Source organism: Saimiri boliviensis, chromosome 7 (genome assembly GCF_048565385.1).
Source record: "Saimiri boliviensis isolate mSaiBol1 chromosome 7, mSaiBol1.pri, whole genome shotgun sequence".
Classification (NCBI taxonomy): Eukaryota; Metazoa; Chordata; class Mammalia; order Primates; family Cebidae; genus Saimiri; species Saimiri boliviensis.
Genome location: NC_133455.1, coordinates 51,938,234 through 51,956,757, shown reverse-complemented (window position 1 = coordinate 51,956,757; position 18,524 = coordinate 51,938,234). Strand labels below are relative to the sequence as shown.

The 18,524-nt window shown below is 32.4% G+C and overlaps 1 protein-coding gene across 3 annotated transcripts in view; it reads left to right on the top strand.

Moving 5' to 3' along the window:
• The window catches only part of PTPRQ (protein tyrosine phosphatase receptor type Q), a 238,146-nt gene that overhangs the window by 25,464 nt on the left and 194,158 nt on the right, over window positions 1-18,524 (top strand). For all 3 annotated transcript variants that reach the window (XM_074402503.1, XM_074402504.1, XM_074402505.1), the window contains 6 exons: window positions 2,506-2,575; window positions 4,532-4,731; window positions 5,892-6,141; window positions 8,107-8,235; window positions 11,220-11,366; window positions 17,070-17,245. In XM_074402503.1, the coding sequence (XP_074258604.1) occupies window positions 2,506-2,575; window positions 4,532-4,731; window positions 5,892-6,141; window positions 8,107-8,235; window positions 11,220-11,366; window positions 17,070-17,245 (972 nt within the window). The remainder of the gene's footprint in view (window positions 1-2,505; window positions 2,576-4,531; window positions 4,732-5,891; window positions 6,142-8,106; window positions 8,236-11,219; window positions 11,367-17,069; window positions 17,246-18,524) is intronic.

The following is an 18,524-nucleotide window of genomic DNA, read 5'->3' as shown; positions in this document are numbered from 1 at the left end:
AGCAAAGGTAGTATGGCTTCGTGCTTTTCAATTTGGATGCCTTTTATTTCTTTCTCTTGCTTGATTGCTCTGGATAGGCCTTCCAGTACTGTGTTGAATAGGAGCAGTGAGAGTAAACATCCTACTTTTGTTCCATTTCTTAGGGGGAATGCTTTCAACTTTCTCCATTCAGTATCATGTTGGCTGTGGTTTTGTCGTATTATCACTCTTATTATTTTGACATATGTTCCTTTGATGCCTAGTTTGTTGAGGGTTTTTATCATGAAAGGATATTGGATTTTATCGAATGCTTTTTCTGCATCCGTTGAGATAATCATATAACTAACAGGGTTGGGAGAAAAATACTGAAAAAAACTTTAAGTTTAATAAAAAAGTAGAATATTTTTACTTACAAAACTCATAAAGGCTAAATTACTTAATTTAAACTTAATTTATTTTCTGAAAAGTCACTAAGCTAAAGCTTTTAAAAACAGTTTTTGCTATCTCTGCACATTGTACTTTATAGAGTGTCTTTATAACTTATCTTTGATACTTTATGAAATAGACAACTTGGTCAATTATTTTGAAAAACTTTAGCTTATTGACTTTTTTCAAAAATAAATTGTTTAAATTAAACAGTTTTGCCTTTATAAGTGAAAATATTTCATCTTTAAATTAAGCTTGTAGTTAACTTTTTATTTTTCTTCCAACATTGTTGTATATACATATCTGTTGTAGACATTTTGGATATTGGTTTGAACATTTCTAAAGAGCCTCTCTTGCTAAGAATCGTGAGCTCAATGTAGTTACTTTCAACAAATAGTTCTTGGACATTTACTATGTCTTTTGCATGTATAAAAATGTTTAGTCCTTTATGTAATTAATATACAAAATTTAACATCATCTTATTTGAATACTACAGAAAGCTTATAAAAAGCAGGGCTAAATTAGTTAGGTCATAGGAAAATGCTTCCAGTTAACGGATATCTATGACATTTCCAAGGGATAATAAAGAATACAAATATCTTCTAGGTCCTCCCTCAACATAACATTAATATCTTCTTTAGGCCTTGAAAATAATTAAATATGGAGAAGAAAATATACAAAACCTGTGTAAATATGGGATTTTATATAACTGAGATGTTCTTCCTAGAGGATAAGAAATACTGGGAGAGATTTTGCCAGGAAGTTTTTCCTTACTGGAACTATGTCTCTTTGCAGAATTAAGAAAATGGTCAGAACTAGAAAGCAAATACTAATAGTATGATTCCCACTGTGAGAAAAGAAACAAATTCTGACCCATGTAGAAGTCAAAATAGACAATTGATGACAATTTTATGAAGAAAACATAGCTTAAAGAATAGGCAACCTTTTTCTGACATCTGAGTATCATATGATATAGGTATTTTGTGTCAACACAAAATACCTATGCACATATTCAGATTATTAATATGTCAATATATGCTATTGGGGATAAAAATTTTTAATGTGCTATAAGAAACTATTGCTGATAGGAAGATGATTTAGTCAGCTTAGTTCTGTTTAGATCTATTTTTATGGAGCTTGAATTTTTATTCCTTTGAATTCTCTTATTTAAGGTCTATTGGGAAGCCCTTAGTCTCTGTTTCATCCCACATTTTATAAATCATTGTGTGACCTTTACTCTGTTCAAATAAATGTTAGCTATTGCAGAATTCCAAAGGATTTTTGGCATGGTACATTTGATATCTTCAGTATAAGTCATGCTATGGGGAAAATCCTGTTAAGTATTTTACATATGCTATTTCATTTACTCCTCAGCATAATCCTATAACATAGATATGTTACTATTCCCATTTTAAAGACAAGAAAAATGTTACTTACAACAGTTAAGTTAATTGCCTGAAGCTACTTATCTGGGAATTGGTGGAGCTACAGTTAAGCTAAGTAATGATTCCAGTCATGGCATTTACAAAAGCTTGAGTCTTAATTTCATTTATGACATTTTCTCTGTCTGTTCTAATCTGTTGAAAGAGATTATTGAAATCAAATTTTTTTATCTTTAAAATTCTAGAATTTTTAGTTTAAATTATTAATTAAATCTACTTATTTTTAAAACAGGTTTTTGAGTATTTATTTGCCTGATTAGATGTGAACTCTAAATTAAGGTACTGTATACATAGTCTCTTGCATTTGTTACAGAAATAACTGTAGCATCTTCTATGTAGTGGATATAGTAGAGGAAGCCTGAGCTTTTGAAATAAACCCAAGTGCGACTAGATTCTTGTTTTACCATTTATTCCTTTGTGAACTTGGGCAAGATATTTGACCTCTCTCCGCCAGTTTTCTCATCTATAAAATTTTGACAATAATACTTTATAAGTTAATTATATGGATAGCTCCGTATTTACCTTGTTTCATGAGAGTATTACAAAAGTATCTTTGGCGTTTATCTTATGGGTAAGTCAAAGTTGTTTTTTTTAAATTTTAGATTCTCTTTTTTCAGGGAGTAAAACATTTGAACACAATCATTTTGGTTTGTTCTAGGTTGCTGCTGAAAACAGTGCTGGTATCGGAGTGTTTAGTGATCCATTTCTCTTCCAAACTGCAGAAAGTGGTAATTTTCCTGTCATTTATTTTAAATCAACCTAGTCATGAGTTTCTGTCATTTAAAATAAATAAGAATATAGGCTGGGTGCAGTGGCTCAGGCCTGTAATCCCAGGCCGAGGTGGGCGGATCACGAGGTCAAGAGATGGAGACCATCCTGAACAACATGGTGAAAACTCGTCTGTACTAAAAATACAAAAGTTAGCTGGGCGTGGTGGCACGCTCCTGTAGTCCCACCTACTTGAGAGGCTGAGGCAGGATAATCACTTAAAACTGGGAGGCAGAGGTTGCAGTGAGCCAAGATTATGCCACGGCACTCCAGCCTGGCGACAGACTGAGACTTTGTCAAAAAAAAATGTGTGTGTGTGTGTGTGTGTGTATGTGTACATAGAAACTGACACTAAAATACATACAATTCTCATAGCATGACCACTCAATTAGTTTTAGAGTTCTTTGGTATAGCTAACTTATTCGTTGAAATATGTATTATTCTTTCTGATTATAAGAGTAGTAAATGTTATCTTACAAAACTTTGAAAAAACAAGAATAAAAAAACAAAATGAAAATTATCCATAGACTTATGAAAAACTCTTTTATCATTTTCATGCATTTCTGGCTGGTCTATTACCCCCATTAATATATATCTATGAGACTACACATTTACAAAAATTAGCTTGTGCTATGTATGCAAGTTTATATCCTGCCTTTTCCTTTTAACATTAAGCCATAAGCATGTTATGACATAGACTTTTGGAAACATGGATTTTAATGGTTATTATATTATTCCATAACATTTAGTCATTACCAAACCAATTTAAGATACCTCCATTCTTCCAGTGGCATAGAGGAAAAATCTTCATGTCACCTGTGGCTCTCTTCTCTCGCAGCACACATCTAATCTGTTAGTAAATCTTACCAGCACAATCATCAAAGTGTATTTTGAATCTCACCCTGATTGCTAATATCCTATCCAACATTATTCCTAATAATAGTTCCATTTTGTTTTATTTTTATTAGAATGCAGCTGTCCTGAACTCCCTTAATTCCTACCTTATATCATTGATACATAGACCTCCTTCCAAAGATCTTTCTTATGTAATTTATATGACTATTATTTATAAATTATATTTTAACATTTTTCTGTACAGTGTAAACTGAAATGCTAGTTGTTTGGCATCTTAATATTAGGCATCTTTATTATCACTTTTTTTTTTAATCTCAGATATTTTGTTTTGTTTTGATTTCTTTCAAAAGTGACTTGCCACATTTATTTTATATTCTGAAGGATCTTGGTGTTTTACTCAATCAGTTTTACATACATTACCATGAAGTTAACGGGCATAATTTCTCCTAATTTGAGCTTTGTATTGGTTTCATGCCAACTAAAACAGAACTCAGATTATTATTTTTATTACTCTATATAATCAATAAGTTACAGAAAAGCATAATTAAATTCTAAAAAAAGTTGATTTTGCGGGTTTAAAAAATTTTAAATACAATAATAACAATCAGTTGGAGAGTATCACTTGTTATTAGGCCCTAGGCATGTAAAAACATTCCAGAAATGTGCTTTTTGGTGAAAATGGTTGGATAATTGATTCAATTTGCTACTTTTTTCACATCTAATGAAACAGCATTATTCCAAAATATTTAAGGAAATAAAAAACTTATCCCAGCTTTTTTGTGTATTCACAAACAACTATTGATTGAATTTTTTTTTCATACTTACTTGAAGCATTTCATCAATGCATGTATTAGCCCAGTTATCCTAAAGTAAAGTTGATTTGCCCCAACTCCAGTTTTTCATTTTAGGCAAAAGTCAATTAAATATATTTATAAAAGGCTTACACAAATAGATTTTATGCAGTGTATTGTATATTTAATTTTATATACCATGAAATCATATAAATGCAATTCTAAGTTTTATAACAAGATTTTTTCCTTCTCAATCCTTCTCTTCCCCAGCTCCAGGAAAAGTGGTGAATCTCACAGTTGAGGCCTACAACTCTTCAGCAGTAAATCTGATTTGGTATTTACCTCGGCAACCAAATGGCAAAATTACCAGCTTCAAGATTAGTGTCAAGCATGCCAGAAGTGGAATAGTAGTGAAAGATGTCTCAATCAGAGTAGAGGACATTTTGACTGGGAAATTGCCAGAATGCAATGTAAGTATCACACAACACTTTCTATGTCTTGAAAATCTTAGATAAACATATTTTCATACTTCTAGCATCTAGATACTGTATTTTTACCCAAGTTTTATTAGTTATTTGATTACTTATGGTATCATGTTATACACAAAGTTTTATTAATTATTTGATTACTTACAGTATTATGCTATACACAATTGGCCTTATTCACGTAGAATATAGGAAAGGTTTGAGAATTCAGGAGTGAGAGATTAAAATCATTAGGGAGTTCTAAAAAGACTTCATAAAAGGAGTAGCATTTGTGATACACTGTGGAGCAGGGACAGAAAGAGATAGTGTGATGGGGGCATTCCAGGTGGAGGAGACTTTATAAAGCCCTTAGGTGGAAAAGTATAAGATATAATTGGAGAAAATACTTTACTTCCACATGACAGGAGGGAAGAGTACATGTAGGGTAATAGTCGAGGTCAAATTTGCAGAGGTAGATTGTTTTTGTTGCACATATCTTTGGTAAAGGATTTGTTATTACTCTGGTCATTGATAATAAACCTCATAATAATAATGCTTTACTATATAATAAGCATCAAAATTTATTATATGATAAGCATAATGCTTTTCCTAAAATCATTTTTGCAATCTTTGTGTTGTTATTAATGGAAAAACTGTCCGTTATTTTTGTTGTAAATACTTTATAAAAGTCTAAAAATATTTTTCAGATTAGGATATATTTCTAACACAAGCACACACCTAACACGTGAGCTAGTGGCATGTTAGTACTCTAGAGTACTTATGAGAAAGAACGATCATTAACAGTAAGAAAGTGGCATATACTTGAACATTCACAAAAGTAAAATTATTTCAGCTCTTTGGCTCTAGCACTGTTAACAGATAGCTTAAAAATTCTTACCAATAATTTTGCTATAGTTTTACCTTTATTTTAAGCCACTTGAAATTCTATTCATAAAGACTAAGGTACAAGGAATACAATAAATGTATTCTCTTCTAAAACTGCAGACATAATGGGTACAATTAACATCTAGCCAATTTGTCCATAACTTGCATGTTATATGTGTATACATAGCATAAAACAAAAAGCAATGAATGATATGTTCTCATTCTCATGTTCACCAAGAAATACAACATAATTTCTTCATTGATATTATTTTACTTACTAGGAGAATAGTGAATCTTTTTTATGGAGTACAGCCAGCCCTTCTCCAACCGTTGGTAGAGTTATACCTCCATTGCGTACCACGTATTCATCAAGCATGATGGCACAGAATAAGATCAGCTCTGTGTGGAAAGAGCCTATCAGTTTTGTAGTGACACACTTGAGACCTTATACGACATATCTTTTTGAAGTTTCAGCAGTTACAACTGAAGCAGGTTATATTGATAGTACGATTGTCAGAACACCAGAATCAGGTATGGTTCATGCTTTGTATATAAAAATATTTAAATTATTTAGAGAATAATGTTTTATTTTATTCATATAGATATTTATTTTTAATCTTCCTTAACTTTCAGTAATTTTTTTCCTTAATAATATACCATAGGCATCCCATCTGGGGTTCCTTCAAATTTCTATACTCTTTTATATTATAGTACAAATAAGTATTTAAAAGGATAAAGAAGATTTGAAAGAAACAATTTTTGAGCTACTGACCATGGTCCTAATACAAGCTTTTATCATTTATAATCTCAGCAATTTTTTGTAATCATCTTTGCTGTTCTAAATCATTGATAATTGTCTACACCTTTCTCTAACTGTTATTGCCATTATCAAAAGTGAAGATACCTGCAGTAGCAGAACGAGCATGTGATTAACATTGCAGTATCAGATACAAGCAGTAGCTAAAATATATACCTATTTGGATCCTATTTGCACTGCAGTTTCCTCATCTGAAAAATAGAGACAGTAATAGTACCTTCCTTATGATGGCAGTGTTTAAATGAGAATAATTAGATATTATTATTACTACTAAATTTTATGAGAACATGTTTTCAGGTAAGGTATTCATATATTTAATTATGGTACTATATCAGTATTCATGTAAATATATGTATTTATATATTTATAAAATTTCATGACTATTGATATACAGTAGTCCCATTATATATAGGTATGTATTATATGCATGATACATAACTGATATTAGATATATCATAACATAATATCAGGCATTAGGTTGTAATTGCTAATTTCTGAAGTTATTGAAAATTGTTGATAGGTTAATTTCACTAAAGCATGTTTTTTTCTAATAACAAAGCTGTTTGCTTCATTTTTCATTTCATATAAGGTTGAAGTGTTTTGTTAATTTAAATATCATCTTTGAATTATATCATTTTCTTCTTCCATACTCCTTATATAATAAAAAAATAATTTCATGAGGGTCATACAAGGTGATACTTAGTAGACAGTAATTTTATTTTGAAAGATATTTAGAATTGTTTTATTTCAATTAAAAGAAAGAATAAACTTCTATGAAAAACTGACTAATTTAAAATGTCATTATTATTTTTATATGTTACCAATACTACATTTGAATCCTCCAACTGTAGGTTATAAATTTCTTCTTAGAACAAAATACAAATATTGATACAAAAAGTAAAAATTATTGTCAATTTTTGAGAGCTATTTTCTTGAAATTTCTACCTGCGTTAATAAGAGAGAAGGTGTTTATCAAGCCAGATATCCAGTCTTTGTTGCAATATATGTATGTGTATATATAAATGCAGGTATTAAATGTTTCAGGACAATGTAACTTGACAATAAATATATTACAATGGGCCGGGCGCGGTGGCTCACGCCTGTAGCCCCAGCACTTTGGGAGGCCAAGGCGGGTGGATCACAAGGTCGAGAGATCGAGACCATCCTGGTCAACATGGTGAAACCCCGTCTCTACTAAAAATACAAAAAATTAGTTGGGCATGGTGGCTCGTGCCTGTAATCCCAGCTACTCAGGAGGCTGAGGCAGGAGAATTGCCTGAACCCAGGAGGCGGAGGTTGCGGTGAGCCGAGATCGCGCCATTGCACTCCAGCCTGGGTAACAAGAGCGAAACTCCGTCTCAAAAAAAAAAAAAAAAAAATATATATATATATATATATATATATATATATATATATTACAATGAATATTAGCATGAAACTTGCACAGTGCAATAATATAGAGCATTAAATAAAATCAGTAATTGTTACAAATAAATTAATCTGATAATCCAGCTTGTGTTATTCACAAGTTTCAATTATATTCCATTTTTTTTTCTTTTTTAAGTTAAAAAACTCTGCTTTTATTTTCTTTCTCTGACTTTGTGTTTTATTATGTGTATTTAATAGGGTGCTCTTTCATTTAAAATATATTATGTATTTATTTTCTATACTCATTTTAGTACCTGAAGGACCACCAGAAAACTGTGTAACAGGCAACATCACAGGAAAGTCCTTTTCAATTTTGTGGGACCCACCAAATATAGTAACAGGGAAATTTAGTTATAGAGTTGAACTATATGGACCTTCAGGTAAGTCTTAATTGGTTTTATGTTTGCCTTTTGGAGTAAGAATCATAAAATATGTTACCAATATCAAACTCTTTTTAAAAATATCAGACTCTTTTTAAAAGACCCTAAGATTGAAGCAAACGAAAGGAAAGTCATAAGGAAGGTGAGATTCTTTGATTTTTTAATTTAAAATAATAAATGAGTATAAGAATGACAAAACATTATTCATGTTTCCATATTTCATGTGAAGTACATGAAAAAACTGTGATAACTCCTCAGGACAAAAGTGTTAGTGGAGATACACATCTTCAAATATTTGAACAAGAAGACCTTGGCTTACGTCCATCAAGAACAATGGACTCTGACTGTATTAAATCAGGTTTCTATTTACTGCTAGGAACCCATTTTTAAAAAATAATTATAAAGAGCTCTCTAAAAATAACATGGAAAATCTCTGTGTCTTCTGCTGTATTTGCTGTGGACCTAAAACTGCTTTAAAAAAGAAAACATATTAAAATTTTGGGGCAGCTTTATGAAGTGGCAAGTCTCCATCTTTGTAAGGAAGCAGGACCTGGGCATCCACTTGTCAGAGATATTTTGAGAGGTTCATATATTATATTTTTATGTAATATAATAATATTTTATGTAAAGTCTAATATAATATTTATGTGAATTATGTAAAGTCTAAGATTCTCTCCTGATTGAGATCCTATGGTTCTACGAAAGAAATTTTATTCTAACAATGATTAAATAACATAGAGCCACATAGTATCATTTATTTGGGAGCATCAAAAAAGATACAAAGTTCCAACTATTTTATTTTGCAATTTCTGTGGTGTGAATCACTCATCACCATCATGAGTAACCTTTGCCTTTCATCCCTAAGTAACATGCTCTTAAAATTATGAGTTTTTTTTTTTTTCACTTCCTAAAAAAGATAATTGCCTCCACTCACCCATCCAGTACACAGAAACAGACATGGATACACAGCCACATCTTTTCTATCCAATATTATTGTTCAGTACTTATCTAAGGTACTCTTTCATTTGTGAGGCTGGCTGATAAATCAAGTGAGAGGCATTTAGCAACGATTACATTTAGCAACATGGGAGTGATCACATGCTTCCAATATGGCGGAGCATGTAGGGTAAATAACTAATTGAATTAGTTTAAGAGTAAATGGGAGAAGATTGCTGGAACAGTGGGTGTAGAAACTCATTTGAGTTTAGCTGCAAAGCAAAGCAGAGAATAGAGGGTAAGGGTGGGGATAAGTGGAGTCAACAGGTTTCTTTTCAGTAAGAACATATAAAGCATGTTTGTTTGCTGATGGAAATGAGGAAAATAAAGGAAAATGTTAATGATGTAAGAAAAAGAATTACTGGAAAAGTGTGTGTGTAGGCAGAAGGTGAGATCTTTTGTTCAAATGTAGCGATTGGCTTGAGATAAAAATACAGATAATTTGTCCACAGTAACAGATAATTCGTCCATAATTTGTTCTTATACATTGTAAGGCAGAGTATATGGCTATAGATGCGGTAAATATATAGTTGTGTTGGTGGGAGCCTGTGGCAAATATTTGCTAATTGGTTTACCTTTTTTAGTGTAATGGGAAGCAAGATCATTAGCTGGGAGTGAAGACAGGGCAGAAGATATTAGAGGTCTGAGCAGAGAAGAGTAAGTGTAAAATAATCATCCAGAAGAGTAGAGTGATTGGACCATTGACTGTGTAAGTTGAGTAAGATTCCAGGCACCAGGTAGGGCTTGTTTGAGGTTTGGCTACAGATAAAGTGGTATCAGTTAATGGTTTTGTGAGGTTCTCCAGCTCCCTTCACAAAGAGAAGGGCAAAGGGTTGGAGGCCTGTGTAAGGCAGTGATTATAATTGAAATCAACACCAAAGCTGGATCAAGCATGGAAATCAAGTGGTGAGGGGTCGAATAAAACAAAAATAAAATAGGTGATTAAATAAATGGATTTCAGTGAATTTAAAGAATTATCAGTTTAGGATTCTAGAGGAAATGTGAAGGACATAGGAAAAAGTGGTTCTAAAAAGGTGCATGAAACTGATGTTCTTAATGATATGCCGTAAGTGATGTTAGTAATTAAGCTATGATCTTGAGGGAGTGGCTGAAATTTTAGAAAACTAGATTATTTAAGGAAATAGCTAAGTAATTTAAGGGTTATCTCTCAGGATATTAAAATCAGCACAAATTAAGATGGTAGCCTTCAACCAAAAGCTAAAGCATGGGAGTAAATGACCCTTGGGTTAGTAGATTACAACTGTGAGGGCTAGTGGATGTCATTGGTAACATAGAATTTAAAGCTGTGGGCTTTTATAAGGAAGGAGGGAGATCAGTGAATAAAATGAAGCAATGAGGAGCAAGGACAACACCTGCCACACTGAAAGGCCTGGTTACTTGAGAGCTGTGTGGCAAAAATAGACTGCCACCATTTGAGGTGGCTGTAGGGGAACAAAAGCAGTGTTCTTAGGAAAGAGCCAGTTTGCAGTTAGAGCAAGACGGTAAGGGAAACATTCAAAGCAAAGCTGAAGATTTAAAGAATTGTGGTGACAGACTAAGGAATTTTGTTCAGAAGCTAAACTAGAAATATTTTCTAAAAATATCCTCTTAAGAAGATAATGACATTATTTAGCATTTTAATCGAATAAATTTGAGTATGAAATCTGGTCACTTTGGGAATTGATACAATTTGATGTTTTCCCTTTCAATATGTCAAAAATAACATGGTAATTCAAAAGGGCTCTTTGATTAAATAAGAATAATTTTAAGCACTGGAACATTTTTATGTTCTTTCATTTGTTTTCATTAAATTGATATCTGTGTACTACTAAGCCACATGTCTAAAACATATCCAGTTTTGATATTATAATAACAAATTTCCGTGCACCACTTAACACTTGAATTGTTGTCTTGGTTCCATACTTAAATGTGAAAATGATTGCATGCTTGATAAAAAAATAATCCATAGGTATCTTCTACTTGTATAGGTCGCATTTTGGATAACAGCACAAAGGACCTTAAGTATGCATTCACTAACCTAACACCATTTACAATGTATGACATCTACATTGCGGCTGAAACCAGTGCAGGAATTGGACCCAAGTCAAATCTTTCAGTATTCACTCCACCAGATGGTAAGAACATAGGGAATGAATGAAATATTTTTGGTATGCTTATGAATGTCATTGAATAGTAAAACATGATATTAGAAGCAATTTGTTTTATATTTGCTTAAATCATGTTATTTCCTTATTAAATTACTACTTAATTCATTCTGAACATGTGTTCTCCAGAACATTAAACTCATAGCATGCTTCATAATAATAGGGACCCAAGATCAGGCAAGGTTAGGAAATATCATGTATAGTATTGGCCTGTTAGAGATACACAATAAAATTTAGCATAACCTCAAGAAGTTGTAAGATAAACACGTTTAGTATTGTTTAACTACATTTTTAAATGTGGAATCTATTTTTTTCTCACAAACTATTATGCAGAAGAATTTCTATATTCCCAATGCTTACAACAAAATATGTTTATAATCAAAACGATATTCTAAGCAAGTGAAGATTCTGAGTGGATGCATGATACAGATTTACCAGCATGTACTGAAATTGTGAAAATAGTATTTTTCTTCAGTAAACTTCCTTATATGTATTCATTAAATATCATTGTTTTAGGTGAACTATACTTAAAAAAAAAGTTTCCATGCTATTTCACAACGTATTTTTCTGGCCTACACTGAATTTGCTAAATATCTTCATTTCTACTTAGGGATTGTAATTATGGACAAAAATTAACAGTAATTTCTTATAACACATTAACATTTGGAAAAGTTTCCAGCCTTAATTTGTGTGGTAGCTAACATACAGTAACTTATAAATGAAATATACACATGTGTACGCACACATGCACACACAGGCACGCGCGCGTGCACACACACACACACACACACACACACGGAGACATACTGGTCATTCAAGTATTTGACCATTAGAGGGCAGTAAGTATTAGGAAATTTTGTACTTCTCCCCTTTAAAGAGACAACCATTGATATTTTGTCGGAAGAAAATGATGGTTATGTTTTATCTATTTCAGATGAAAATCCTAACATATATATAGTTTCAGTATACATATAAAAAAGTTATACATACTCATAAGGAAAATGGTCTTTTTTTGTATTAAAATTCTACCATTTTGTTTCTATCAGAAGAATCTTAGCATTGTATAGCTTCTCCCTTAAATCTTAAATTTTCTTCCATCTTCCCCATAAAAACCGCTCTTGAACATTTCCTAGGAAGCTAAGAAGATTTATGGATACTTTCAAATAAAGGAGAGTCCTTGATTTTGGTCTTAATAGAGTTTTCTCAGCCAACTCAATGTAACCACTGATTTCTATTCTTTTTCTACAATTAAATAAATTCTGAAAATTTGTCCTCTTTCAAGACCAGCTGATTTTGGGGCTTCTAAATAGAATCCACAACTCAATAAATAATTTTTTTATTGTAATCATTATTGGACTATGGCATTTGACAAAAATAGAGAAATAGACAATGCATATACCATGTACAATGCCATGTTATTTGTCTTGGATAAATTTTAAATTTTATTTGCCTTAATTTCTACAGTTTTTTATCCACAGAAGTAGAATTTTATGGTCATCGTTCAATATATTTCACAAGGCCTGTTTTTCACACCAAATCATTTCAAGTAGATGACTCCATTTGCCCTGTATAAAAGGCAATTTGTCCTGAGTTTCATTCTTTTATTTTCCTGAGCCACTCCCTCTATAGACCACACCCTGGTGGCTCTTAGAGGGGCGTCCTGGCAACTGGTGGGCTCCACCAAAGGCAGGGTTGACATGGTTCTTATATCCTTATGTCAGCCTTTGTCCATGGAGTTCTCTGGGGATAGTTCAGCCTCAGAAGCTGCTTCAATGGAATACTCTGGCAAATGCAGTAAATGTAGCTTTCTCCTTCTGATACCACTACTTATTCCTGGTCCCACTTTTTAAAACTTTGAAATAAATGGATCTTTAAACTAAGAACAAACTAATAACTCATTAGAACTATCTACTTTCAATTAAAAATGGTTTCTTAATTTTAGTTTATCCTTTTAATTTATTAATACAACAGGGTTCTTAGTATTCCAATTAAAGTTACTTAATTTATTTTCCTCTCCATATTTAAAGGCAGTCTATTGTCTATTTAATAAATAATTAGGACTAGCTTACTTCTTTTAAATTACCTTTTAAAACAATTGGTGCTCTTATAAATCTTCAGATACTCACAGGAGAATGTTACACTGACCTCTTATGGAGAATGTTTTGTGCTGTTACATTACAGTGGAGTTGATTTCATTACCACTAGAGATGTTATGGTCCATAGTCTACTTTGAAAGAAAATCAGCATCCTATTCTTTTAGCAGTTATATTCTATATTTCCTAAGACATCTATATGTCCCTTAGTATTTTGATGAGTAGATTTCTACATGGCATGAAAATAGATGATTTTGGAAAAAAAAAAAGATAATAATCTCCAAGGCTATAAAATTTCATAGAATTGCCTATTCCAAAATCAGATAATACTGATGAATGCAACATAGGCATGCTTCTAATTTGTGTGAGGGGTTAAAAAAAAAGAAAGCAAACTTTAATGCTTCAATATCGTCTAATAACTTTTCTGTCAGGGTAGTTTAGCATGGCAATTTCTTAAAAGCAGACAAATTTCCGAGGCTCTTGTTTACTCTCTCTGAAAAGACATGGGAGTGAAGACATTTGTCCTAAGTGATTTAAACTTGTTACTCTCTGCAAATAGTAGTAAAATCTTTGTAAGAAAATCACCGAGAACCTGCCAACTTTGTGTTTTCAGGATTTGCAATGGCTTTAATTTTTAATATAGGCTTTTCAAAATGTACTTCTGAAGAAAGTTTAATTTGCTAGATAGTGGCAAAAATGATCTTAATGTATTTTCTTTTACCTCCACACTGTTTGTCTCTATTTTATTTCTTCTCATAGTTTTTCATTTAAATACCTCAAACCATTTGGAATATATTTTAGTAAATCATATGCTACTGTATTTCTAATGTATTAGTAAAATTTAAACCCGAGAGTGATTCTTAGGTAGTCCATGTATGTAATACCTTCAAAATTAAAATTATTTTGGCATTATCTAGAAAATTCACCATTGAGCATTAATTTTGAAGTTGGAAACAAATGACATTGAGGTAAAGAAAATATGTGATTTTTTTAACCAAATGTCTAACATTTCTCATTTATTAGTAAAATTTGTAAATGTATTGAGTTGAAAATGACTCTTAGGTAGTCCCTGTGGACAACACCTTCAAAACTGATGCTGAATCATATGATTACTTTGCGTGTTTGATTTTCTTTAGTTAATTTTGTATCAATATTAACAGAGTCTTCTCTAGTTTCCTCATAAGAATTTGTGGCCTAACAGACCAAGTATCTTTTTAAAGACAAGATATAATGCTGTCTACTCCATTTCCTTTATCACCCAAGCTTTTTATAAATGGGGAATAAATAATGTGTATAGTCATTATTTTTATGCAAGTTTGAAATACATTTTAAAGGTAATATAGAACAACTTAATCTCTACCTGGATTGTAATTTTTGGCATTAAGTATCATGGGTCAATACTTACTAAGTTATATTGAAAAATATATTCTACTTAAAAGATAAATAGTGTCTGCTACTACTCTTGGGTTTTACTAGAAAACAAGAGACAGTAAAATATATATATTTTTCTACTGTCCTGCATAATATTTGACATCTAACATATTTATGTGTTGCATTGACTTGAACTGATCATCTCACTTATTTTTCAATAGGCAGGGTTTAGTTTCCTGATTTATATGACCAGTGTAATCATTAAGCTGTTTTTTTTTCAGTTCAGATTCTACATCAGTTTAAATTAATGGAAAAAATGCCAGATCTCTTCTGTGACTTACATTGTGCAATTCAGATTAATATTTTGTCTGCATAGAGACTGTAAAATAACATTTAAAGAAAGATGGAATAGGAGCTTTGCTATTTAAATAGCCATGTTATTTTATACCACACAATTAATTGGAAAGTTTCTCCACCCTTGAAAAATGCATATTGGTAAATATAATAATATAAACATTAACTCTAGTTACAATATATTTTAATGAAAGAAAACTCATACAAGAGGCAACCTGTGCAAAGGTTTTATCTCTTTTAATTTCTTTCTCTGTCCTCAAGTGACTAGAACAGCGATCATATGAAGAATGCTCACTGTGTTGAATGATGAATGAATGACTCAACAATTGTCACAATATATAGAGAGTCTTTACAGGTTACTTCATGAAGACAAAGGAAACGCTAATCTATTGGATGAAAACTTCATACAGTTATAGTTTACTATAAAGCCAACTTAAGCATAATTATGTTTGCTCATTATAAATAACATATATAGGAGTTGTAAAATTATTTTTCAATTCCTTTCTTTTGTCTTAAAAAGGAGGCCATTTTTCTTTGTTCTCTTTTGAGACTATATGCCTATCTTCTAATTAGAATTTGCCAAACCTATACCACTGCCAGATACCTTAGGGAAATTAATTTGAAGTGTAACGACAATCTGATCATAAGAGATCATAATTTTATGTCATTTTCTCTTTCTTAAAAGTTTTAGAAATTTTCTTGAACGTTTTGTTTCTTATAGCAACCTGTAGAGTAATAGGAAAGCTATAATTACACTCATTTTATAGATAAGGAAAATAAGGATTGGAGGGATGAATTAACTTTTCATAAACAAATGTTGAACTGTAAATAAAAATGGTCAAAAGGCCAGGGCGTGTTTACTTTTGGCCCATTACTCCTGTGAAACTGGGAAGTTCCCTAGATGTCACTCTTGGTGACTTTATAGCTGATGTTGCTTTCAGTTCTTGGTGCTTTATTTTAAACCAATTGTTAGTTTGTTCCTATTTTTCTTTACCATTGCAATGAGTGAGGGCACCTGAAATTTGAAAATAACATGATTATTTTTAAAATATCAGAAAAAAATCAACTCTTCAATTTCATGTAATAAATTAAAACACAGTCTAATTTAACTTACCAACTACATTTCATTGCATTCAGAGTCTTCAGGATATTATTTTTCAGTCTGTTATTATAATTTTTATGAAACCATCAAGATTTCAATTGGGTATTAATCATCTCCAAATAGGCAGATTCTCAAGGAAATTATTTTTGTTAATTAATTTGTTTCAAACAAACGTTATGACTTTTATTTTGGAAAATTATTCTGTTATTGTGTTCCTTATTTACATTTTGAGGATGTTTAGAAATTTAAATATCCACGTATTTAAAGACATTTAATTTTTTAGTAAAATAAATTGTTTATGTCTATTTTCTTTCTCTCTCTCTCTCTCTCTCTCTCTCTCTCTCTCTCTGGGATGGAATCTCACTCTTTCTCCCATTCTCCAGGCTGGAGTGCAGTGGTGCTATCTCCACTCACTGCAACCTCCACCTCCTGGGTTCAAGCAATTCTCCTGCCTCAGCCTCCCCAGTAGCTGGGATTACAGGGACACACCAACATGCTCGGCTAATTCTTGTATTTTTAGTAGAGATGGGGTTTCACCATGTTGGTCATGCTGGTCTCAAACTCCTGATCTCACATGATCTGCCCTCCTTGGCCTCCCAAAGTGCTGAGATTACAGGCATGAACCACCACTCCCAGCCTCGTCTATTTTCTATAGAATTGTTTATATATCTTAAATTATGAGCTAAGAATTTAGGCACTTTTTCACTTGAAAAAATATTTTTCAATTCCTCCTTTATTCTTTTCTTTCTTTAGTTCCAGGGGCAGTGTTAGATTTACAACTTGCAGAGGTAGAAGCCACACAAGTAAGAATTACTTGGAAGAAACCACAACAACCAAATGGAATTATTAACCAATACCGAGTGAAAGTGCTAGTTCCAGAGACAGGAATAATATTGGAAAATACCTTGCTCACAGGAAAGAAAAATGAGGTATTGCATTTTTATTTCACTTATTGGTGAGCCCTTTCTGCTTGGTTCGGTTCTGGCTCTGATAGTTTGGAAGATTTGCTAGCACTCACACGTAAAATATTTGACAACTTACTAATACAAAGTAAAGTAAATTTGGGGCATGTTGATAATCTAGCTAGATCATGTTTCATTTTAGGTCTTATATTATTAGTTAAGTGCTATTATTCTTTTCACCATATGAAAAATGTTAATTGTGCAATTAAACAGGACTAAAGGTATTTTCATAAATTAATATTGCTATTCTAAATTAGTTAATGAATTATTTGGAAACACTTGTTATGATTTAAATACTCCTTCAAAGGCTGTACTTGCAATTTAGAACAGTTGCCAGTGAAAGGCACAGTAATTTCAGTAGCTGTTGTTGACAAATTTTCTGTTCTATTTGGTCTTGGGAAGCTAAATTTCAGAGCTGCCTTTTTTTTTTTTTTTTTTTTAAAGTACATTTGATTAAGAAATCACATTACTAAATAAAAGAAATTTAAGTTATTTCATAGGTTTAAAGTAAGAGGACGAGGATCTTTTTTTTAAATTGCATTTTAGGTTTTGGGGTACATGTGAAGAACATGCAAGATTTTTGCATAAGTACACACGTGGCAGTGTGATTTGCTGCCTTCCTCCCCTTCACCTATATCTGGCATTTCTCCCCATGCTATCTCTCCCCAACTTCCCACCCGCCGCTGTCCCTCCCCTATTTCCCCCCAAGAGACCCCAGTGTGTAGTGCTCCCCTCCCTGTGGAGGACCAGGATCTTTAGGCAATGTGCTTGCTTCTGTTCATACTGAAAGTCTTATTTTTTCCCTTTTGTTTCTGTTAGGAAGTACAGGCAGCACTGATTTTTTTTTTCACTGTCTTTGTTCACCTCACCTCATCAACTGTCCACCTGTGACACCTTTTCAGCCTCCAGGTTAGTCATGTCCAGATACTGGCTGCTCCCTGGGGCACTCAAAGAATAAACATCCTTAGGACCAGTGCAGCAATCACTGGGCCTTAAAGACAAACGTGATAGTTATTCAGCACCTGACGTCTGCTGTTTTGTTTCAGAATTGCTGCTGCTTTTACCTGTGCTGTTATTTTTTCCCACAATGCTGTCTCTCTATTTCTGGTCCCAGCCCTCCTCTATTTCTGCCACTTACCTGTACATGACAGTTGACCTTACCATGTGCTCAATGCACTCTGGCCACCCAGGACTTATCACTCCAAGTTGCTTACCATCTTCAGCCCAGGGTTAAATTTTAATCCTA